The following is a 25,297-nucleotide window of genomic DNA, read 5'->3' as shown; positions in this document are numbered from 1 at the left end:
AAATAAAAACACCTGACTTAAATAAACATGGCGGGCCGTGGACTGGATACACCACAAGAGAAAGAAATTTATCAGCTAAGTATAAATTTTGTTTTCTCTTGTAAGGTGTATCCAGTCCACGGGTCCATTACTTGTGGGATACCAATACCAAAGCTTTAGGACACAGATGAAGGGAGGGACAAGGCAGGAACTTTAAACGGAAGGCACCACTGCCTGTAAGACCTTTCTCCCAAAAATAGCCTCCGAAGAAGCAAAAGTATAAAATTTGTAAAATTTAGAAAAAGTATGAAGCTAAGACCAAGTCGCCGCCTTACAAATCTGTTCAACAGAGGCCTCATTTTTAAAAGCCCATGTGGAAGCTACCGCTCTAGTAGAATGAGCTGTAATTCTTTCAGGAGGCTGCTGGCCAGCAGTCTCATAAGCTAAATGGATTATGCTTCTCAGCCAAAAAGAAAGATTAGTTGCCGAAGCCTTTTGGCCTCTCCTCTTTCCAGAGTAGACAACAAACAATGCAGATGTTTGACGAAAATCCTTAGTCGCTTGTAAATAGAACTTTAAAGCACGAACCACGTCAAGATTGTGTAACAGACGTTCCTTCTTTGCCGAAGGATTAGGACACAGTGACGGAACAACAATTTCCTGATTGATATTCTTATTAGAAACCACCTTTGGAAGAAAACCAGGTTTGGTACGCAAAACTACCTTATCTGCATGGAAGACCAGATAAGGGGAGTCACACTGTAAGGCAGATAATTCTGAAACTCTTCGAGCCGAAGAGATAGCTACTAAGAACACAACTTTCCAAGATAAAAGCTTGATATCTATGGAATGCAAAGGTTCAAACGGAACCCCTTGAAGAACTTTAAGAACTAAATTCAAACTCCATGGCGGAGCAACAGGTTTAAACACAGGCTTGATTCTAACTAAAGCCTGACAAAACGCCTGAACGTCTGGAACATCCGCCAGACGCTTGTGCAAAAGAATAGACAGAGCAGAAATCTGTCCCTTTAAGGAACTAGCAGATAATCCCTTTTCCAAACCCTCTTGGAGAAAAGATAATATCCTAGGAATCCTGACCTTACTCCATGAGTAACCCTTGGATTCACACTAATGAAGATATTTACACCATATCTTATGATAGATTTTCCTGGTGACAGGCTTACGAGCCTGAATCAAGGTATCAATGACCGACTCGGAGAAACCACGTTTTGATAAAATCAAGCGTTCAATCTCCAAGCAGTCAGACGCAGAGAAATTAAATTTGGATGTTTGAATGGACCTTGGAGTAGAAGGTCCTGCCCCAGCGGCAGAGTCCATGGTGGAAAGGATGACATGTCCACCAGATCCGCATACCAAGTCCTGCGTGGCCACGCAGGTGCTATTAAAATCACCGAAGCTCTCTCCTGCTTGATCTTGGCAATCAGACGAGGGAGGAGAGGAAATGGTGGGAACACATAAGCCAGGCTGAAGGACCAGGGCACTGCTAGAGCATCTATCAGCGCTGCCTGGGGATCCCTTGACCTGGACCCGTAACAAGGAAGGTTGGCGTTCTGACAAGACTCCATCAGATCCAGTTCTGGTTTTCCCTATAGTTGAATCAACTGGGCAAAAACCTCCGGATGGAGCTCCCACTCCCCCGGATGAAAAGTCTGTCGACTTAGAAAATCCGCCTCCCAGTTCTCTACTCCTGGGATATGGATAGCTGAGAGATGGCAAGAGTGAACCTCTGCCCATAGAATTATCTTGGAAACCTCCATCATAGCCAGTGAACTCCTTGTTCCCCCCTGATGGTTGATATAGGCTACAGTCATGATATTGTCCGACTGAAATCTGATGAACCTGGCCGCAGCTAGTTGAGGCCAAGCCTGAAGAGCATTGAATATCGCTCTTAGCTCCAGAATGTTTATCGGGAGGAGGGCTTCCTCCTGAGTCCACAAACCCTGAGCCTTCAGGGAGTTCCAGACTGCGCCCCAGCCTAGAAGGCTGGCATCTGTCGTCACTATAGTCCACTCTGGCCTGCGGAAACTCATTCCCCTGGACAGATGGACCCGAGATAACCACCAGAGAAGAGAATCCCTGGTCTCTTGATCCAGATCTATTAAAGGAGACAGATCTGTGTAGTCCCCATTCCACTGATGGAGCATGCAAAGTTGCAATGGTCTGAGATGTAGGCGGGCAAACGGAACTATGTCCATTGCCGCTACCATAAGACCGATTACTTCCATACACTGAGCCACTGACGGCCGAGAAATGGAATGAAGAGCACTGCAGGAGGTCAGAAGTTTTGATATCCTGACTTCCGTCAGAAAATTTTTCATTTCTACTGAATCTATCAGAGTCCCTAGAAAGGAAACTCTTGTGAGAGGGGAAAGTGAACTCTTTTCTAAGTTCACCTTCCACCTGTGAGACCTCAGAAAGGCCAGAACAATGTCCGTATGGGACTTGGTGACTTGAAGAGTCGACGCCTGGATTAAGATGTCGTCTAAATAAGGCGCCACTGCTATGCCTCGCTGCCTTAGAACCGCCAAAAGGGACCCTAGAACCTTCGTAAAGATGCTCGGCGCCGTAGCTAACCCGAAGGGAAGAGCCACAAACTGGTAATGCCTGTCTAGGAAGGCAAACCTGAGGAACTGGTGATGATTTCTGTGAATCGGGATGTGCAGATAAGCATCCTTTAAGTCCACGGTAGTCATATATTGACCCTCCTGGATCATAGGAAGAATGGTCCGGATTGTCTCCATCTTGAAGGATGGGACTTTGAGGAATTTGTTTAGGAGCTTGAGATCCAAGATTGGTCTGAAAGTTCCCTCTTTTTTGGGAACTATAAACAGGTTTGAATAGAAATCCTGCCCCTGCTCCTCTCTTGGAACTGGGTGGATCACTCCCATAACGAGTAGGTCTTGAACACAATTTAAGAATGCCTCTCTCTTTATCTGGTTTGCAGATAATTGTGAGAGGAGAAATCTCCCTTTTGGCGATGAAACTTTGAATTCCAGAAGATATCCCTGGGAAACAATCTCTACTGCCCAGGGGTCCTGAACGTCTCTTGCCCAAGCCTGGGCGAAGAGAGAAAGTCTGCCCCCGACTAGACCCGGTCCCGGATCGGGGGCTACCCCTTCATGCTGTCTTAGAGGCAGCAGCAGGTTTTTTGGTCTGCTTCCCCTTGTTCCAAGCCTGGTTAGGTCTCCAGACTGGTTTGGACTGGGCGAAATTTCCCTCTTGTTTTGCATTAGAGGAAGCTGAAGCTGCGCCACTCTTGAAGTTCCGAAAGGAACGAAAATTATTCTGTTTGGTCCTTAATTTATTGGACCTATCCTGAGGCAGCGCGTGACCTTTTCCTCCGGTAATATCAGAAATGATCTCCTTCAGGCCAGGTCCGAATAGCGTCTGTCCTTTGAAGGGGATGTTAAGAAGGTTAGATTTTGAAGTAACGTCTGCTGACCAGGACTTAAGCCATAGCGCCCTACGCGCCAGAATGGCAAAACCAGAATTCTTAGCCGCTAACTTTGTTAAATGAAAAACGGTGTCAGAAATAAAGGAATTAGCTAATTTAAGAGCTTTAATCCTGTCTAAAATATCATCTAACGGGGTTTCCACCTGTAGAGCCTCCTCCAGAGACTCGAACCAAAAAGCCGCTGCAGCAGTAACTGGGGCAATGCATGCAAGAGGCTGGAGAAGAAAACCTTGATGTATAAAAATTTTCTTAAGGAGACCCTCCAATTTTTTATCCATAGGATCTTTGAAAGCACAACTGTCCTCGACGGGGATAGTTGTACGCTTAGCTAGGGTAGAAATAGCTCCCTCCACTTTAGGGACCGTCTGCCACGAGTCCCGTATGGCGACATCTATGGGAAACATCTTTCTAAAGGCAGGAGGGGGAGAGAAAGGCACACCTGGTGTATCCCATTCCTTAGTAATAATGTCCGACTATCCACTAACCAAAGAGGAGACTAAAGTCTTATCAAAGGGACTGGGGTTCACACTGTCATGAACCAAGCCTCCAGACTAAAAAGAAAAGGTCTGGGAGGCATTCTGCTAAGAAGGGATGTGTGGGGATTTGAACCTGTGGCTCTCTGGTTACTATTCCTGTTTGCTTGCAAGTCGGTTTGCTTGTGTGTTGAGCCACAGCCAGTTCTAGTAATAGCAAAGAACTTAAAAGATCTGATAAATAACTATTTGCCTTACTTGTTATTACACCTGTACAACACACAGGTGTTCTCAATTCTGGAATTAATCAGAACCAACCCTGTGCAAAACCTCCCTATTTAAGGATGGCTTTTAGTCTGCATTAGTGTCTTCACATTGGATCTGTTTTGTCTAGTCAGAACCTGTTTCCTGTACTTCTTTGGAGAAAGATTTCACCTTTGCATCTGTTTACAAGGTATTACCAGGAGAAAGCCTTTACCTTTAAACCTGTTACCAATCTACAAGTTTGTTTCCTGCCTTGTGCAATTCCTGCCCTCAGCTATAACAGGAGAAAGACTTTACCTTTACACCTGTTACCAGTTCACAAGTCTGTTTCCTGCCTTGTGCAATTCCTGCACTCAGCAATTACCAGGAGAAAGACTTTACCTTTACACCTGTTACCAGTTCACAAGTCTGTTTCCTGCCTTGTGCAATTCCTGCACTCAGCAATTACCAGGAGAAATACTTTACCTTTAAACCTGTTACCAGCTCACAAGTTTGTTTACTGCCTTGTGCAATTCCTGCACTCAGCTATAACCAGGAGAAAGAATTTACCTTTACACCTGTTACCAGTTCACAAGTCTGTTTCCTGCCTTGTGCAATTCCTGCACTCATCAATTACCAGGAGAAAGACTTTACCTTTAAACCTGTTACCAGCTCACAAGTTTGTTTCCTGCCTTGTGCAATTCCTGCACTCAGCTATAACCAGGAGAAAGACTTTACCTTTACACCTGTTACCAGTTCACAAGTCTGTTTCCTGCCTTGTGCAATTCCTGCACTCAGCAATTACCAGGAGAAAGACTTTACCTTTAAACCTGTTACCAGTTTACAAGTTGTTTTCTGCCTTGTGCAAATCTTACATTTCAGTTATTACCAGGAGACTTTCCTTTTTGAATCTGCATCTCTGCTTACTTTGTTTGTTTATTTTCACTCCTGCCGTATGTGGTCTTAACATACCTGAGTAGCATATTTAAAGATTATGCAAGTATTTGCTTAATGAAAGTATTTTGTTGTTTAAATAAATTTATCATTTTCAATCAGTATGGCTTCTACTAATCTTCCTTTAAAGCAACTGTTCCAGACAATGAGGCTCTCACATGATATCCTGAGACAGAACTTGACACACACCCACTAACAAATTTTCAAGTTTTAATACATTGTTAGATGTAAACAAATTTGTACGCAAATTGTCACGTAAAAGGTTCTTTGCACAGAATAGAATTAATGATATACCAATTACCAAAAATGTAGTAAGTGTTAAAAACAATCCTAATATCTCTCATTTAGCATTTCAGGATGCTTGTGCTTTAACTACATTGGAAGATCTGTACTCAGATAATTATAATAATCAAGATTCTAATTTAAATTATGTGCCTCAACCTCCTAAACATCATTCTGAATTTTATCCAAAGAACTTTAGGGGTCCTTTGGTAAATGCCTTCCAAAAAGCAGTCCAGGCTGATATACTACTGTTGGAAAACAATATTGGCAACAATGCTGCCTCCCCTAATCTTACGTATAAAGAAAGACAAGCCATTAAGTCTTTACATGATAATGACAATATTGTTATACGTAATTCTGATAAGGGAGGCAGCATTGTAGTCATGAACAAGATTATTTTAATGAAGCTTACAGACAGTTGTCTGACACAGGCACATATAGATTATTGAACAGCAATCCTACTAACATCTTTAAAAATAGCCTAAAACAACTAATAGCAGATGGAATCACCTTAGGAGTTTTTAAAGAACAGGATATGAATTCCTTGGTACCTGAAAATCCAATATGCCCAGTGTTCCATCATGTACCTAAAATACATAAGAGTTTAGATTCCCCCCCGGGTAGACCCATAGTGGCCGGTATTGGATCCATATTTGAACCACTAAGAGAATGGTTAGATTCCATATTACAGCCTATTGCTATGTTCCAACTTAGTTACCTTAGGGATAGTTCACATCTTTTAAATATGTTAGATGACATCAACTGGCAACCTAATTTTCTTGGCTTGTTATAGACATTACTTCCTTATACACTTCTATCCCCCAAAATTTGGGTATTCAGGCCGTAGAGTTCTTTTTGCATAGGGATTCTGACCTAGATTCCCTTATAATTGAATATATTTGTGAAGTACTGAGGTTTCTCTTGTCGCATAATTATTTTTTATTCGACAACCAATATTATTTACAAACCTGTGGCACCGCCATGGGGGCTAAGTATGCGCCTTCTTTTGCCAACATCTTTGTCGCCTGGTGGGAGCTACTCTATGTCTATACGCCAGCGAATCCTTGGTGTGAAGATATAGAATTACTAGTACGCTACATAGATGACCTTCTTTTCATTATCAAAAAAACAATTAATGATACATTGTTTCATGAATTCATTGAATTTTGCAACAACGAGATGGGTTTAAAATTCACTGGGGAATATAGTAGAGTAAGTGTTAATTACTTGGATCTAACCCTTCAAATAATTGATAATAACATTGTGACTAAAACGCTCAGAAAAATAACAGCTGGTAATACCATACTTCATGCCACCTCTCAACATCCACAACACCTCATTGAATCTATACCTAAATCACAATTTATCAGACTTGGACGCAATACCAAATCTGATAACATCTATGAACAGCAGTCTATAGAACTTAGAAATAGATTAACTAAAAGAGGATATAAGTTTCACAAGCTAGAAAAATGTAGAAAAATGGTTAGTACCTATCACCAAGGTACACAACATTCAAGGTCTAGAGAAGATAGCTTTGATGATTCGATAGTTTTTACTACTGAATTTAGTCAACAATATCAGGAAATAGTAAATATTCTCAAAAAGCATTTACCGATATTAGCCACAGATGATGTACTAAGCAAATATACTCATAAATACAAATTTGTCCCTAAAAAATCCAAGACATTGGGGCAAATATTGTCTCCTAGTATGGTTAGGAATACATCTCAAGGCATGACAAAAAATTGGTTGTCTAAAAAAGGTACCTATAAATGTGGGGCTAAAATTTGCTATGCATGTCCTAACATACTTCAGGGTGAAACCTTTCGTTGCACTGCTGATAATAACATCTATAACATAGATTTATATGCTAATTGCTCTCAATATGCAGTTTATCTGCTTACATGCAAACTTTGTTTCTGCCAGTATGTAGGCATGACATCACACGTCATGTTAGAACCAGATTTAATGAACACATCAGGGACACTAAAAACTATGACTATGATTCTGCAGTTGCAAACCATTTTAATTATGTCCATCTTTCAAATAAAGCAGACTTGTCTTTACAAATTATAGACATAGCTACAGTTCCCCTAAGAGGAGGTAACAAATCCAAAATCCTAGAGAAGAAAGAATTATACTGGATTTTAAAACTCAAAACGTGCCATCCAACTGGCATGAATAGGGAATGTGATGTCAGTCAATTTATTGATAATTAAATATAAATAATTTAAGAGACTATGAATATAGGGCATTCATGGTTTGTGTACACTCTCATGTTCAGATTGAGAATTAAAGGGAGTTTAGTATTATCTGTCTGCTTAATAGATAATTTAGCAATGGCTTCACATTATTATTTTTTGTTACTAATAATGCAAAAAATATTTTTTTCTGATAATGCAGTTTCCTTCTTCTACATTTTTTAATGTTATATGATGAATTTAGCACTATTTCATTTAGTCTTTAGATTTATCGTTTGTGTACTTTGATGCCTTAATAATTATTTTCAGAATTATCCTGTGTACACTTAGAACTATCTATGTTTTTAACCTGTTTTTATCTGGCTACTGAGGGGTTAATTTTCTTCTGTTAAGCCTATAAATTGCTAAGGTTGTAACAGACAACAGTCTATGAGTAAGCGCCACTAGGGGGCGCGAAACGCGTAAGACCTTTTGTCCGTTCTGTTACCCTTGCCTGTCAGTCTGCCTTTTAACTTAGCTACGTGCTAAAATAAAGTTTTTGTATTTTTTTATACCATTTTTGCTTGTGGGTCTGTCTAGTAGTGCCTGCCGCTTCCTCTTCATGATCTTTGAAAGCACAACTGTCCTCGACGGGAATAGTTGTACGCTTAGCTAGGGTAGAAATAGCTCCCTCCACCTTAGGGAGGGTCTTCCACGAGTCCCGTATGGCGACATCTATGGGAAACATCTTTCTAAAGGCAGGAGGGGGAGAGAAAGGCACACCTGGTGTATCCCATTCCTTCGTAATAATGTCCGAAAACCTCTTAGGGACTGGAAAAACATCAGTGTAAACAGGCACTGCAAAGTATTTGTCCATTTTACACAACTTCTCTGGAACTACAATGGGGTCACAGTCATCCAGAGTCGCTAAAACCTCCCTGAGCAATAAGCGGAGGTGTTGGAGCTTAAATTTAAACGCTGTCATTTCAGAATCGGATTGAAGTAAAGACTTCCCTGAATCTGAAATGTCACCCTCAGATAGAAACTCCCTTACACCGGTTTCAGAGCATTGTGAGGGTAAATCGGACACAGCTAATAGAGTGTCAGAAAGCTCTGATTTGTTCTAACCCCAGAGCTGTCTCGCTTTCCTTGTAATCCTGGCAGTTTGGACAAAACCTCTGTGAGGATAGAATTCATAACTGCCGCCATGTCCTGTAAGGTAAAAGAATTGGACGCGCTAGATGTACTTGGCGTCACTTGAGCGGTTCTGACACGTGGGGAGAGCTAGATGGCATAACCTCCCTTTCTTTAGTCTGAGAATCCTCTGGTGATAAATCTTTAAGAGCCATAATATGGTCTTTATAATTTATAGATAATTCAGTACATTTGGTACACATTCTAAGAGGGGGTTCCAAACATATTGAACAAGGAGTTTCCTCTATGTCAGCCATGTTTAACAGACTAGAAATGACACCAGCAAGCTTGGAAAACACTTTAATAAATGTGAAACAGCAAATAAACAAAAAAGGTAATGTGCCTTTAAGAGAAAAAAAACTAGCATTCAAACTGCAAAACAGTGTTAAAATGTAGTAGTCTTCAAAATCTTTACAGTGTTTGTAAGGGACTAAAGCAACATCGCACCCACTTGCAAATGGATGATTAACCCCTTAGCCCCCAAACCGGATTTAAAAAACGTCAAGCACCTTGCCACAGCTCTGCTGTGGCTCCTACCTGCCCGCAATACGATTAGGGAAGAAATAAGTCCTCAATAGTGGTCCTCAGATGCAAGAGGACTCCTCTAGGGAAGCTGGATGTCTCAGTCTGAAGGAAACTGCGCATATAAGGCGCGAAAATAGGCCCCTCCCACCATGTACTCTATGTCAGAGGGCCCTTAAGGCAATACTCCTAGGAGTATCTGACTAACCATGTGGAAAAACTAGGCCCCAATAAAAGATTTATCTCCCTCAGAAAAAAACGTTTTGTCACCCATAAACACCACACTAAGTAATATGAGAAATAAAATGATTATTACTCTGTTTAGTAAGCATGATCCCAGTCGTTGCAAAATCACTGCATCTAGCTTACCTCAAATATAAAAGGCTCTGTCAGCATTTTCTAGAACTTATCTCTCTAGAAAAAAAATATACTGAACATACCTCAAAGCAGGTAATCTGCAAACCATTCCCCCAACTGAAGCTTTCCCATACTCTTCAGTTATGCGTGAGAACAGCAATGGATCTTAGTTACAAACCGCTAAGATCATCATCCTCCGGGCAGAATTCTTCTAATTTCTGCCTGGGAGTAAACAGTACAGCGCCGGTACCGTTTAAAAATAAACTCTTGATTGAAGGTAAAACTACACTAAGTCACCACATATCTCTTTATACTTCCTATCTTGTCGAGAGTTGCAAAGAGAATGACTGGAGGTGGGGGTTAGGGGAGGAGCTATATAGACAGCTCTGCTTATCTTGGAAAGTTCTGTTCTTAGTAGCTATCTCTTCGGCTCGAAGAGTTTCAGAATTATCTGCCTTACAGTGTGACTCCCCTTTACAATAAAGGTTATATTTTATTCATTTTTTGTACCTGGTCGCACCGTTGGGAGACAGTCTACCCTTGAGTTAAATTTATAATTTAATGATTCTTTTGGACTCTGGAGTGCTATTAGTGTATACTGTGGAGGATGTTATTCCTCTGGTTTCTTGCACGTTCTTATTATACCATGGGCAGCCATAAACCATATATGAGGGGACTGTTGATTAAAATGAAAGCACAGCTCAATAATAAAAAACTAATTACATTAGACAAATTACAATGTGAAATATCTCAATTAGAGAAACGCCATAAACTGGGTCGCCCTCCATATCGAAGAACTTGACATTAGAGCGCCAATCTTTAGATCTGATTCTATAAAAAGACTACGGGCTAGTCAAAGATTAAAAACAAATATTTCATTTTTGAAAATAAGCCAGATAGATTCCTTGCAAATAAACTTAGGGACAAAAATAGAGACATATCAATACCGACCTTACATAAGGTTAGTGGGAATTGACCTTGCACCCGGTGGAGATAGTAAATATATTCTCCGATTTCTATAGCACCCTTTATGACAGGAACAAAGTTTCATATACAACACAAACTAGTAATCTCCAAAAAAAAAAAAAAATTCTGAATGAAGCTAAGCTACCAGAAATATTGAAAGAAGATTTAGACTCCTTAAATGCCCTAGTCACCACTCCAGAAGTGTCATTAAACAATTGAAACAGGGTAAAGCAGCAGGGCCAGACGGAATCCCTGGAGAGTACTACAAACTTTAAGACATCCCAGCATCACATTTAGCTAAATTTTGTAATTGTATTCTCCAGGGCAATAATTTACCTACAGAACTTCTCCACGCACAAATAGTAATTCCCAAACCAGGCAAAGATAAAACGATGTGTTAACACTATCGCCCAATTTCACTAATTAACCTTTTATTGCCGTTTATTGGGGCTTTGGGAATACCCAATCTAAAACACTATTATCAAGCTGCTAGATTGGCACAAACCGTTCTAGTTACAAATAAGGAAGACGCGATAAAGATGGGTCAAGATGGAAACAGATATTAATGGTGTCACTATCCCAGAAACGGTAATCTGGGGCAATCACAGAATGACTACTAAAACACATACGACATACCAAGTGATGACACATGTATACACAATGGGCTAAAGTAACAAGAGCCTTGTCTCTTCTTCCCAACTCTCTCCATACACCACTAAATTGTGTAATAAGTTATTCCACCCTCTATATTAACCAAATGGGAGAATAAAGGCCTATACCAAATAGCAGACATGCTATACAAAGGTAAAATCATGCCATATACTAAGCTACAAGAAGAAAAAAAAAGAACCCATTCAAATTATACTGGTACCAATATTTACAATTATCATCCAACCTACGTACATTCTTGACAAAGTCAAAAGATGGGACTTCGACAATTAGAAAATCTTTGTAAAGTAGGCAGGAGGCCAAAAAAAGCAATATCACAACTCTATTTAATCATTCAAAAGGCAAATAGAACCGACTCATCATTGTATAATAAATGGGGACTAGACTTAGAAGCGGAAATGAGGGAAGAGGAGTGGAACCAAATATTATACACCGTTATTACATTACATACAGTCAGTAATCAATGGCTCCAACCTTTGCTATAGAGGAGCTTCTTAGCTCCATACTAGAGGAACCAATACGATTTAGAGCCAGTGCTTGTGTGCCAATCTACGACTCTCAGCAATATGGTAGCTTTATAGTATGATCTAATGTTTGGAGAACCCATCCTGCCCTCATCCAGTGACCTATACAGCATTTTACTCTGTATTCTTGGCTTTGCTGCACCCCATATATGTTTTAATGCTTGCTTGTAGCATGTGGATATATCTGGATAACAAAATAGGGATAGTCTGAAAAATGAACAGAATCCTGGGGAGAATTGTCATCTTTACTGTTAGGATGCGACCCCACCATGAAATAGTTTTGGATGACCATTCCTTTAAAGTAGTTTGGACATTTAGGGGCATCCTTTGGTAGTTGAATTCAAACAGTTTTCAGTGACTCTCTAAGTTCTATTCCCAAGTATTTAAAGGGACACTGAACCCAATTTTTTTTTTTGGGGCGATTCAGATAGAGCATGATATTTTAAGCAACTTCTTATTTACTCCTATTAAATTTTCTTCATTCTCTTGGCATCTATTTAAAATGCAAGAATGTAAGTTTAGATGCCGGCCCATTTTTGGTGAACAACCTGGGTTGTCCTAACTGATTGGTGGATAAATTCATCCACCAATAAAAAAATTAATGTCCAGAGTCTGAACCAAAAAAAAGCTTAGATGCCTTTTCAAATAAAGATAGCAAGAGAATGAAGAAAAAAAAAGAGTAAATTAGAAAATTGCATGCTCTATCTGAATCATGATTTTTTGGGGGGGTTCAGTGTCCCTTTAAGTGATTTATGTTGAAGTTTAAAAGGGCATATTTTGGTTAAAGTAGGGAATACAGCTGGGGGCATAGATATGTTGAGTATTTCTGTTTTTTGTGCGTTAAATGAAAACTGACCAAAAACATACAACTCCCCCAAAAGCTTTGGGAGAGATAATGAAGGAGAGGCAAGGGACACTAATACATCAGTTTAGTTTCTTCCCTACCTATCCTGATACCTGTAATCTGATGATTTGAGCAGATGCGTGAAGAAAGAACTTCCATGGTAAGGATGAATACAAGCGGAGACAACGGACAACCTTGCTGGGTGCCGTTTGATATAGTTAAAGATTCAGAGAGACCATTTACTTTAATTTTAGCAGAGGGGAGAGAGTCTAGTTGGAATATTCTGGATAATACTTTAGGGCCGAATCCAAATCTCAGACTTGATTGCACCTTTTTAGTTAAAACTATTCAATCAAATGCTTTTTCTGCATCCATAGATATTAAAATGGAAGGTATGTTATGGAGTTTAATATAATCAACTGAAGAGCTGATCGTGTTGTCCCTTGCCTCTCTATGGAGGGACAAATCCCACTTGGTCAAGATAAACCAAAGATGGCAAAATACGATTGATTCTATTTGCAAGTATTTTGGAGAATATCTTTAGATCCGAATTCAAAAGTGATATGGGTCTATAATTTCCAGGAACGATAGAATTTATTAGGTTTAAATAAGATTGATGTGGGATTCTAAAAAAAGATTTGGGGGAATGACTCACCATTATCCACTGCATTAAATAGACTAGTTAAGTGCAGGGCCAAGCTGTCTTTAAACTTATTGTAAAAAGCGTTAGAAAATCCATCTGGCCCAGGACTTTTACCCCTCCCTCCCAGTAAAGCCTCTATTACTCCTATAACTTCCTGTAATGTATAATAGGGGGGGGGAAGTTTAATTTATCTGCTTCCTCTTTAGACATGGTTGACAGTCAGTGTTCAAGTAACCCTCTAAGTCACTCGCGTGGGTCAAGTCAGTTGGGGGGGGGGTAAGTTATATAATTTCTAGAGCTGCAACAACTAATCGTCATAATCGATAATAATAGATTATGAAAATAGTTGTCAACGAATCGCATAATCGATTAGTTGGTTTTTCAACCTTTAAGAGTATATATTAGTTATTTTTAGAGCGGACTAGATATTTCCCCTAAACTTTATAGCTGGTTATTTACCATTGCATATAGATATTTAAGATATTTTTATGTTAGAATGAAGTCAAACACTTAGCATTGGTGAAGAGCTAACAAAGATAAATATACCACTTTGTTGAAATTGGCAAAACCCTACTTATACACCTCAACAGCTTTTTCACTGCTGCAGGAAATATAGCAGAACCAGTCTTAGCCAGAAGCATGTGGACATGTTGAGATTTTTGTATTTCAATGCAAAGTTTCTGAAAGAGTGAATAACAGAATGTTATTAACAGTGATAGTCTAACTCTTTCTAGTTCTACCTCTTTTCAAACAGTTTGTGGTTTTGTTTTGTTTAATTATAAAACTGTGCTCTGCTGCTTAAAAATTGAAGAAACAGTTGTGTTAATGTAAAGTTTTAGTCTGAAGTTTATATTTGTATCACTCATGTGGATTTTATTTAAAACATAGAAAACTATTATTGATTCTCTTTTTATCCGATTAGTCGATTAATCGAAAAAATAATCGGCCGATTAATCGATTATGAAAATAATCGTTAGTTGCAGCCCTAATAATTTCTCATATTTCCTAAACACTGTAGCTATACCTTGGTTATGTATGACTGATGTCTCTTCCGAAGTTCTTATGTATATGGTTAAAGATTTCTTTTTGAGAGATCTTGCTAACCGAGTACTTGCCTTATTCCCACCAATAAAATACATCTTTTTAAGATACAGGGCCTTGGCATAAGCTTCATTATTAAGTAGCACATTTAGGCCTTTTCATTTAAAAGTTTCACGTTTATTTGGTCTGACTTATGCTTTCTGTCTAACTCACAAACCTCCCTCAACAATCCAGTGTAAGATTAATTCTGTTAACGTTTTAGTTGGGCTTTCTGCTTCAAAAACTCTCCCCTGATTACCGCTTTGTGAGCTTCCCAGATTGTGGTCATTTTGATGGAATCTAAATGACCACAATAGCTAAGAGCTAATACCACATTCTTGTTTACGCCAAAGCAGCAGAAAATAAAAACAGAACAAAGTTGTGTCCCAAATAGTTTTATTATACACAAATGGTTGAAAATCTGGTTTACTGAGGAGGCTGCTGTCCACGGCCACGGCCAAATCCTCCTCTCTGCATGAGGGGGGGAGAAAAAAAAAAAAAAAAAAGTTAGGATTAGCAATTAACATTTTTTATATAGTTACTAACCAGCACTTTAGTTATGTACAAGGAACAAAGGAATAGAAAATAATTTTATGGAGGAAGGAAACAGTTGAAGCAGACAGATGTACTACAGCTTTAGGCAATGGCTGCGGTAGAACAATTTAGATGGGTCAACCTAAGGAAAATGCCTAAAGCACCAGGAAATAACCTGACATTTTGTTTATTCAAGTTCTATTTACATCAGAGATTTTTCACTGACTAAATATTGGGTAATTTGCTCTGGTTAAGTATTTTCATCTAGCCCTCAAGTATTGAGAATCTGTCTATCATGCTGCCATCTATTTCAGAAGAGTCTGTTGTGGACATGGGCTACCACGGAACACTTACAAACTGGAATTCTGTTGCTGCTCCGGCTCCAGCCTCTGCCTTCTTGTCTGCACCAGCTATAGAAAAGAAAATTAAGTTAAAAAAAATAAAAAAAAAATCAATATTGTATATATGCAAAAAAGTTACAAATACAGCTGCCCTGTAATACTCCGCAATGTCCGTTGCAAACCCTGCTGAGGCGTTGAGCATGCTCCTGAGTCTATTTGTTATGCTATTTAACAGTGAATATGAAGAAATGGAAGTAAATCTGATAGTAAAATGGGAAGTTGTTTAAAATCTGCTGAAACGTGAATATTTAAATTTTGACTTTCATGTCTCTTTAACAACTTTGTATTTGAGTCCTCCTAAGGGACAGTAAAATAAAAATTAAACTCAGATAGCCGGTAAAAAAATTAAAAAAAAAATCTTTTGTTGAAAAGCATGTAGGCAGGCTCAGGATTGTGCAAGTATCTGAATCACTATATAGCAGCAGTTTTGCGAGAGTATTTACCTATGTTGTGTAAACACTGCTGATATCTAGTGCTTAAACGTTGTGACAAAAGTCCTAATGATCCAAATGTTCAACAAAATACAATGAGAAAAAAAAAGGTAAATTTGATAATGGAGCATAAAGAAAATAAAAAACAATAATAAAAAAAAAAAAAACACCCCACCTTCCAATTTACTGCTATCTGAATCATGGAAGAATGTTGGTTGTCATGACCCTTTAATACAGCACTTCCAGTATTTTTGCTTACTACAATCCTCAAACTTTCAGAAAATCTTTAGTATGTTGAAAATTTAAATTCTTTTTTCATCTTGAAATTTAAAGAGTAGGAATTAAAAAAAAGCCAAAAGAACAAACAAAATTACTAGATAAAATGTGCTTTTATATTTGTCCACTTCCCCATTAGGAAATGCCTACATATGCATTTACTTTAGGGACATTTAACCAAGGTAGGCTCATAAGGGCTCAGAAGTGTGCACGTGTCTTTAGAACTATGGCAGTAGTGTATGGTAACATGCAACAGTATTGGTAGCTTTCTTATACAAGAACTGCTGTCAGAGTTCTAAAGTCACGTGCACACTCCTGAGCCTCTCGTTTTACTATTCAATTAAAAGATAAAACAAAGCAAATTTTATCTTCAACATTAGAGTCCAAAACCACTGAATGTACATGCCTAGGTAAGACTTTCCAATTTACTTCCATTATAAAATTTGTGCAAGGTCATTTTATTTGCACACTTTGATACAGAGCATGTGTAAAAAATATTTAAAATTTGTCAGGGCTGTAATACTGATTATCATGTTAGCAACATGATGTCGGAATGATAGGACACGTTCTTTTAAATTAACAGGGCATATGGGTTTGTGTGCGTCAAATCCCCTAAAGCAGAAACAATGATTTTTGCTTCTGTCAAGACAACAGCCAACGAAGAACCACTAAAAGGATTGCCTCTTTTCAGGCAACTGCAAGGGGCGCATCAGTGAAGTCCCACAAAAGGTGTTGCAAATCTCAGATATTTTAATTGATTTCATGCCTCTCAGAATTCCATTTGATCACAACTTGTTTAAACCACATTTAAAGTTATCCATGAAAAAAAAAAAAAAAAAAAAAAAAAAAAAAAAAAAAAAAAAAAAAAGGTGCTAAACCCACCCTGACTACCAGTGACGTTTGCACCTCTAAACCAATAGCTGTGCTAGCATACACTACAGCCAACACACACTATTGGTTTAAAGGTACAAACATCACGGAAGGATGGTGCTGCGGGCGGCCAGAGTCAGAGTTTAGTGAGGTGCAGCGACACAGTATGGGTAAGTTTAGTACAAACGACCACTATTAGATAGAAGAAGCAGAACACAAAATGCATGCAAGCGATTTGAGAGCAAAAGGAAATATTTTCTGGTGCTAAAAATACCTTCTTTCTTGCGCCTATCAATACAATAGCGCTTAAAAGGGCTCATAACATTGCCCATTTCCACCACAGAACTAGAACAAAATTTGTCATTGGAATGTAATATCAAGTAACATCACTAAAACAAGACCAATAGGTTGTCATTTTACATAACTATTTTTCAGTTTAGCGTTGAGTACTTACGAGGAGCGGCACTGCGCCTGTATGTGTCTCTGTCTGCCTCACCACGTGACAACCTAGCTGGACGTTCACCTTCCAGACCTGCGGAAAAGAAACATTTTATTACTATGCAAGAAAAAGTATTTTAGTTGACATTATTGGCTAATAAGCTGAATGTAGGGCTGCAACTAACTCATAATCGATTAATCGGCTGATTTTTTCAATTAATCGACTAATCGGATGAAAAATAAATCATTTTTTCCTATATTTAAAATAAAATCCACATACTGTTATAAATATAAACTTCAGACTAAAACGTTACAACAACTTTACATTAACAGAACTGTTGGTCCAATTTTTTAAGCAGCAGAACACATTTTTATAATTAAGCAAAACAAATCCACAAACTGTTTGAAAAGAGATAGAACTAGTAAGAGGTAGACTATCACTGTTTATAACATTATGTTATTCACTCTTTCAGAAACTTTGCATTGAAATGCATACATGTCAACATGTCCACATGCTCTTGGATGGAGGCTGGCATACTTTTTTACAAGCTATTTTGCCTGCAGCAGAGAGGCGCTCAGATTGTGTTGAGGTGCCCGAGATGCATAAGTAGGGGTTTGCCGATTTCACCAAGGTGGGCTATTTATCTTTGTTAGCTCTCCATCAATGCAAAGGGCCTCTTAAAGTAAGCCTGGACTTAATTCTGACATAAAAATATCTATATGCAATGGTAAACAACCAGCTATAATGTTAGGGGGAAAAAATATCTAGTCCACTCTTAAAATAACAAATAGTTACATTTGAATTGGTTGAATTTGGTACATATTCCAATTAATTAAAAATATATAAAAAAAAAAAAAAAAAAAAAAAAAAAAAAAAAAAAAAGGGTTCAACAATGGTGCTTAAAGTGAATGTACATTTTTGCTTATTAATTGTTACCTACTTGTTCACAATCTTATAAATATTGAAACCGCAATAATATTATTTTAAAATAAATTATGTTTATTGTTATTTTTATCTATAAACTTATCTCCGCTCTATGCATTGCACTCCTCCCAAACGTCTTCTTCCTGTTTTTCCCCCTGCATTATTTTAATATCTACCGCCCACTTGATGACATCAGTTTGAATCGTGTTCCCGATCAGGGCTCTCATTTGCGCATGCGTTTACTATTTGGATGACAATACGCGCATGCGTTAAGCAATCAATACACTAAACCTCGGCACCTCGTTTCACATCGCGCATGCGTTAATACTCAGTAACAAAGTTGAGTTGGTAATGCACTGAGTTGGTAACGTCATCGGGTAGTTTGCGCATGCGCAGTAGATACGCGTGACGTAGGGAACAACTGGCCTGACGCCCCGGGGGTGAGGAAAATAGTTCTAAATAGAAGTGTCAATCATCAAAATAATGTGGGACCATAATGGCGGGCGGAGGAATCGCCTATAAGAATACAACCTAAATTATTAACTATTTCTTTTTAGATTTTGATTTAGAGATTTTGATGAATGAAACTCACTTTTATTTTCGAAATTACACACTATGATGCAGAGCAAGTAGGTTGACTTTACATGCACTTTAAGACCACTGCTCCATAACTGGTCCGCTGCCTCTGAGGCTGCGGTCTGCCCGATCCTATTTGATCGGGCTGATTGACACCCCCTGCTAGCAGCTGAATGGGCGCAAATCTGCAGGGGACGGCATTGCACAAGCAGTTCTGGTGAACTGCTTGTGCAATGTTAAATACCGACAGCGTATGCTGTCAGCATTCAGCGATGACTGCCAGACATGAAACGCTACAGCGTATCATGTCGGACAGACATTGATAAATTGGCCCCAATATATCAGTAACAGGACACAACTTTACACATTTATCTAAAGAATACATACACACACATAATCAGCAATAGCAAGCAATCCGCAAAAAAAATTGTGCAAATTGCCATCAATCTAGGGCTAGGTGTAAACAACAAGCTTGGCACTATATCATGCAAAGCATGGTCCCAAATCACCTGATTTTATATAAAAAATCCAAATGATGACTCCTATTATTTCTGGGTTGCATATAAGACAGGAGTAGTTGTAAACTTAAAAAGAAACGTATACAGTCCTGAAAAAGTGAAAAGTAAAATGTCTGTAGATGTCCTAGTTAAGGGCATTACTATAAAACACAATACAATGTGCAGGAGCTCATTGGAGTAAAGCAGCTGGTGCTGTGCACAGACCAACTAATTGCCAACCAACTAATCGATTATGAGATTCGTTGACAACTATTTTCATAATCGATTATCAATTATGCCGATTAGTTGTTGCAGCTCTAGCTGAATGTTTAAAGTGATCACTGCAGATCAGTAAAAGCCAGCAACAAGCAAAATACTTAATCAGATTTGAGGGTAAAACTGTTCCACTTATGTACCAAACTTGTGCCATATTGAAACATAATGTAGAGGTACTTCCCTCAGTTCTATTTCCACCAAGAGATGCAAAGCTTTACTTAGAATTGTAATGGTCCCAGGCACACCTATTGGGCAATTAAACCTCTAGTATTAGTTAAGCACAGACATACATTACCTTTATTTTTATTTTTTTTTAAACCGCTTTAATCACATGCGCACAAAAAAAAAAAAGTGCATTTAAAAATGTTTTATGACATAAAATGTAGACATTATCAGACTCCAGATCTAATTTTTAGGTTGCCATACTACATCACTACACAATTTATTCTCTATATTAAACAATTATTAGGTCACAATGCTCATTTGAAGAAAGTTAAAGTAGTGATTGGGAGCCGCAGAGCACTGCTACTACAGAGCAGAAACTGCCACTGACCTAAGCAGCAATCGCACAAGCTGGACTATCCAATTGTTGCTGGCAATTGGGCCCACTGGCTATATTCTCTTGGGACCAGCAGAAAATGCTACCGGTCCAATCTGCAGTGCTAGTTCCATTACTCAAAAGTGCACACAGCAGTGGTTTCTGCTTGGGACCAACAGTGCTCTGCAGGTCCTGAAAGGTTCTTCTATGTTTAGCCCCTTTTGCAGGGGTTAAGCACACAATAACATAGGGCCGATAGTCTAACGATTTAGAGCAGGTAATTTTTCGACGATTATGACCCTGTGTCACTAATTTAACTCTTGAACCCACCATCAAATATTTGGGCACTGTCAACAAGAGAGTGTTCCCAAACTGTAGCTATGAAGGATCAAACCATCTTCTTTTCAAGTTAATGGTTCTACACCCTGTTCAAAACCTATTCATCTAATAACTCCATGTCAACTTCCCATCAACACTAAGGACTTGATTTATCAAGCTACAGTGGACAGCGGGCATACATATGCGCCCCTGTCTGCCGCAGCAAGCCTCTGGTGGACTGAATTCCCCTGGCGGAATTTAATGCTATTTTGTGCTCGCGTGCAATGCTGCGCACAGCCAATTGCACTGGGCAGGTGCTGTCAATCTCCCTGGTCGGAGAAAGGCAAAAGGCTTGATAAATCGAGCCCTGAGTCTATTAACTTCAAAACAATCACTACTTCTAAAATGTAACCCCAGTGTTTCTTACATTCATATAATACATACAAACACTACTGTAAAGCTGACTCACCCTTTGGCCTAGGTCGGCCAGTCTCTGGGCGGCTTCTCTTCAGAGTTGAGGGGACAATTTCTGGGGGCAGGTGCAAGAAGTCCCGCAAGTACTGAATGCCCTCATTGGTCAGATACCAGTAAAAGTGACGCCAAGCAAACTGTTCCTTTACATATCCACGGGATTTCAAGGACTGCAAAGAAACTTTTATAAATATACAAAATCTTGCAGCATAACCGTACACAAATGTAAAGCTTCACATACACATTCCACCAAATTACTATTATCAGACAGCAATATGTACTTTATTAAGACAAAATAATTACTATTCTGGTGTCTTTTAGAAAGTTAATGTTGTGCTTTCTAGAAATTAACACAAAAGTGTATCCCTTTGAGTGGTACCTGCATAGCTTTCATGACATGAAGGTTGGGCACATTCTTGTCAGCCAACTCCGGATGCTTTGGCATGTGAACATCCTTCTTGGCCACCATCACTCCTTCCTTAAACAGGAGCTCGTAAATGGCAATGCGATCCTTTTTGGGCATCAACATCTAAACAGGAAAAAAACAAGACATACAAATTAGGTTTTATCTCAATATTCTAGTGACAGCATTACAATATTCTTTGAATATTACATTCTAAAAAAAAAAAACATAAAAAAAAGGGAAAGGACTACATGAACCAGTTCACCTGCTTCACAATGTAGTTAAGTCATACAAAGTATTTGAAAACAAAGGAGTATATTATATTACATAAATATGGGAAGCTGTCTAAAATCTACAAAATGTCTAATTCAATAGGGTACTAAAACTCACGGTCACTACAATAAGGTATTATCTGACAGGAGAAAATGGAGCAGATTCACAGTCAGATCCTACTAAAATTAATTACTAAAAAGTAAGGAATGCATCACAATTACAATATCCAGCTATAGGAGAAGAAATGTTAAAATACTATTCTATGAGATAACGCACACATTGTTATTAGAAGCGCACACAGCCCTCTGAGTAAACTAGAGATGGGTGCTGCAAAGGAGGCCGATAGCATTGCCGGAATGAGTTTGCCATTTCCACGCGAAAAACAATATTTTAACTCTATTCGCGTTCTCAGTGTGACCCACGGTTAGGAGACCTCAAACATGATAAATACTAAATGTTTATGGGAAAAAATGTGATCATGTTAACAGCCAGTTCCAGCGGCCTAAAACCAGGCTCATTGTAAATAGTGCACAAACTAAATTTTACTGCCCGATAAAACAGAGTTAATCCGGTGCCTCTGGAGTCACTTTTACGATATCTCTGAAATAAATTATATAATCCGCACGGATGGCCACAATTCACAACGGATTAAAATACACAGACATAACGAGCTCACCTTTGCGGCTTGATCGGTGGCCTGAGCAGGAAAGGAAAGAGCATGCGCAGAACCCCCTGACTTCCCCACTCCAGTTAGGACCCAAACAAGTTGCCCGCAGCAACGCCTGATTAGAAAACAAGGCTGTTAACTAGTTGTTCATTTATTTATTAAGTACTTTTTTATTTTAATATCAATTTTCATTAATCCATAATATGTGTAAGGTAATTGAATACATTACATGAAGGTTTTAGTAATTTTTATTCACGCGTAATTTCAGTGCTGTTAACGAACCACGTCCCGCTGCTGCGTTGATTACATTATGGTTCCTATATTAATGGTGTGCTACAATAAATTAAGAAATAATTGCTACCGTTATTGATACCATTCTGTCCATTTATAGCAGAAAAAAACATGCATATAAAAGAACACAGTTTGTACATGTTAAAATATTTTACATTAAAAAGATAAAACTAACAGGAAGTGGATGTTTGTGCAAAACACAAACCTCTAAAATAGATCATTGCTCTCTGACTTCTATCTACAGAACTATTGGAGGACAGTTTAATTGAGCTACAACAAAGATAAAGAATGTACCCTTTAACAGAGCAATAACAAATTAAAAATAAAACAAAATACATCCATAAAATGTCTAATATATACATATATAAATAAATGTTGATGGTTTACCCAATTTTCTTCAGAAAATTCAAGGTTTTATATCTGCTCATTTAAAATGAAAACTAAAAAATGACCCAGCAACAGCCAGTATTACCATCACAATCACAGACCAATCTGAAGACCAAAACGTCCAACATTTGAATTATAAAATACTGGATCAAGCAAGGGTTTGTGTGAATATTGACCACTTATTTTGTCCAGTAACCAAATAAAATCTGGTGGTGACTCTAGAAGAGGCTATTAGCTACAAGTGTTAGTTTAAAATATGGAAGCAGCAAATGTGCCACATTATAAAAGCTGTAAATAGAACTTTTAGAATACCAACTTCATGTTCAGAAACATTTAAAGAACTAGATATATAATTATAATAATAACTAGTATTTATATAGCGCTTTTCTCCCAGTGGGACTCAAATCGCTTTTTCAGCGCTCATTCTCGGAATTAACCGATGTATGTGTCCAGGACATTTCAACCATACAGAGAGGTTGATAGGAATGATATTCTTTCTGCAAAGGAATTGTTTTGTATTTACAACCCAAAATCTTAAACGAACACTAAAGTCAAAATTACACTTTTTTTATGATTCCGATAGAGCACAGAATTGTAAACAACATTCCAATTCACTTCCATTATTAAAATGTACACAATCTTTTTAAATGCACACTTTCTGAGTCACCAGCTCCTACAGAGCATGTGCAAGATTCACAGTATATACATATATGCATTTTGCAATTGGATGATGGCTGTCACATGATGCAGAAGGGAAATTGAACTAACTTTGAAATTTGTCAGAAAAAAATCTATGATTCATTTGAAATTCATACTTAGTTGCAAAATCTAAAAACAAAATTGCCATTCAAGACGCATTTTTCCAATTCAACACTAGCAGGGGCAGCGCTCATCAAATTCTACTGAAATAAAGGGGTTAACCCTGCGTGTTGCGAGATATATCCTATAGAAATAATGAGAGCTCTTTGCTATGTTAAAGTTCACAGTGGTGGATGAAGTACATAGGGAGAACCCGGCGTATGTTTAAAATGATAGTACATTTCTGAAACGCTAGGTTTTACCAGTGCATCAAATAAAGGGCACTTTCAGTCATAAAGTATAAAATACTTCAGGCTGAAAGTTCCTTTATTTGTTTACAGCGTCAATGAGGTGATGTTTACACCTCTTAGCCAATAGCCATGCAGGCCAGCTGGCATTATGCCGGATAGCTAGCACGCTATTGGCTAAGATCACCTCAATGATAAAATAGCTTTCTGCCGTGGGCGACTTAAGGTGCTCAGCGTGGCGAATGCTGCAGACAAATAAAGGAACTTTCAGCATGAAGAATTTTATACTTCATGACTGAAAGTCCCCTTTTTTTGTTGCATTGGTAAATCCTAGCGTTTCACAAATGTTAGAATTTACTATCACTTTAAACTTTAATATTATGCTTTATACAAAGTAAATTACACTGTTTTTAGTGCACTGTACCTTAAATCGGCTGTTATTTTACGTATGCATAGGGTTTCCTTTCAGAGTATTTAGTGTTTTGGGTATTTTTATAAAAGTTTGTCAGCTTTAAAATTGCAAGAAAAAACTGTAAGATCTGTAGGGCGAAAATGTTTACAGAATTTCGTTGGGATTTGAAAGACAATTTAATATATGCCCATGAATTGTCCATGTTCAGCAAACAAAACAAAAAACAATTACACTTTGTACTTACAAATACAAATTTCTAAGTGTTTTTTTTGCACATCCAGTGTACTTAAATTATGATTATGCTGTGCATATTTAATACGATTTATTCCTGTGTAATTTACATACAAATTTTACATTTATGATAAAATATAATTTTTGATGCACATTAAAAAAAACATTTTTTTCTGTGTATTTAACGTTATAAGAATATTTTTGTTTTCATTTTTTTTATTCCCATTTCTGATTTAAAGACAAGACAGCATACTTTGATCTAAGTGGTAGCTAGATACAATAATAAAATAAGGTGCAAATTCTATAAAAATAAAATGGAAAATTAGTTACAGCTATTGCCAAGATATGTTAAGCCCAATACCTCTCTACAGCCCCTACAGTATCTGAAAATACAACCTTCCATGTTGACTCCTTATAAAGCATGCATTACAAATATGAGGGCAGCTTTAGTTAGATTTAGGGGCCTATTTAATATGGTGCGAGTGGACATGATTATGTTTTCTTATGTCATGAAGACCTCATGATTTTAGAATGTCAGTGGTTAATTGTTCTCTTTTTTTGTGTCCTGTTCTTATGAGAACTATCTTAAAAAACATTCTTCCCAAAAAGCTTTTCTTTTTTTATTACCTACCACTGATGAACGAACCT

The 25,297-nt window shown here is 38.1% G+C and overlaps 1 protein-coding gene across 1 annotated transcript; it reads right to left on the bottom strand.

The window, feature by feature from the left end:
* Positions 1 to 14,767: 14,767 nt before the first annotated feature.
* On the bottom strand, positions 14,768 to 22,388 carry LOC128653504 (40S ribosomal protein S10). The gene is made up of 6 exons (XM_053706848.1): positions 22,292 to 22,388; positions 21,319 to 21,468; positions 20,938 to 21,109; positions 17,355 to 17,432; positions 15,277 to 15,332; positions 14,768 to 14,859 (listed from the first exon to the last, which is right to left on the bottom strand). Exons 2-6 carry the CDS (start codon positions 21,466 to 21,468, stop codon positions 14,815 to 14,817), a joined length of 501 nt encoding a protein of 166 aa, XP_053562823.1. The 5' UTR covers positions 22,292 to 22,388; the 3' UTR covers positions 14,768 to 14,814.
* Positions 22,389 to 25,297: the final 2,909 nt, after the last annotated feature.

The sequence above is a fragment of the Bombina bombina genome, chromosome 3 (genome assembly GCF_027579735.1).
Source record: "Bombina bombina isolate aBomBom1 chromosome 3, aBomBom1.pri, whole genome shotgun sequence".
In the NCBI taxonomy this organism is placed as follows: domain Eukaryota; kingdom Metazoa; phylum Chordata; class Amphibia; order Anura; family Bombinatoridae; genus Bombina; species Bombina bombina.
The sequence above is the reverse complement of the archived record's forward strand: the minus strand, read 5'-3'. Positions and strand labels throughout refer to the sequence as shown.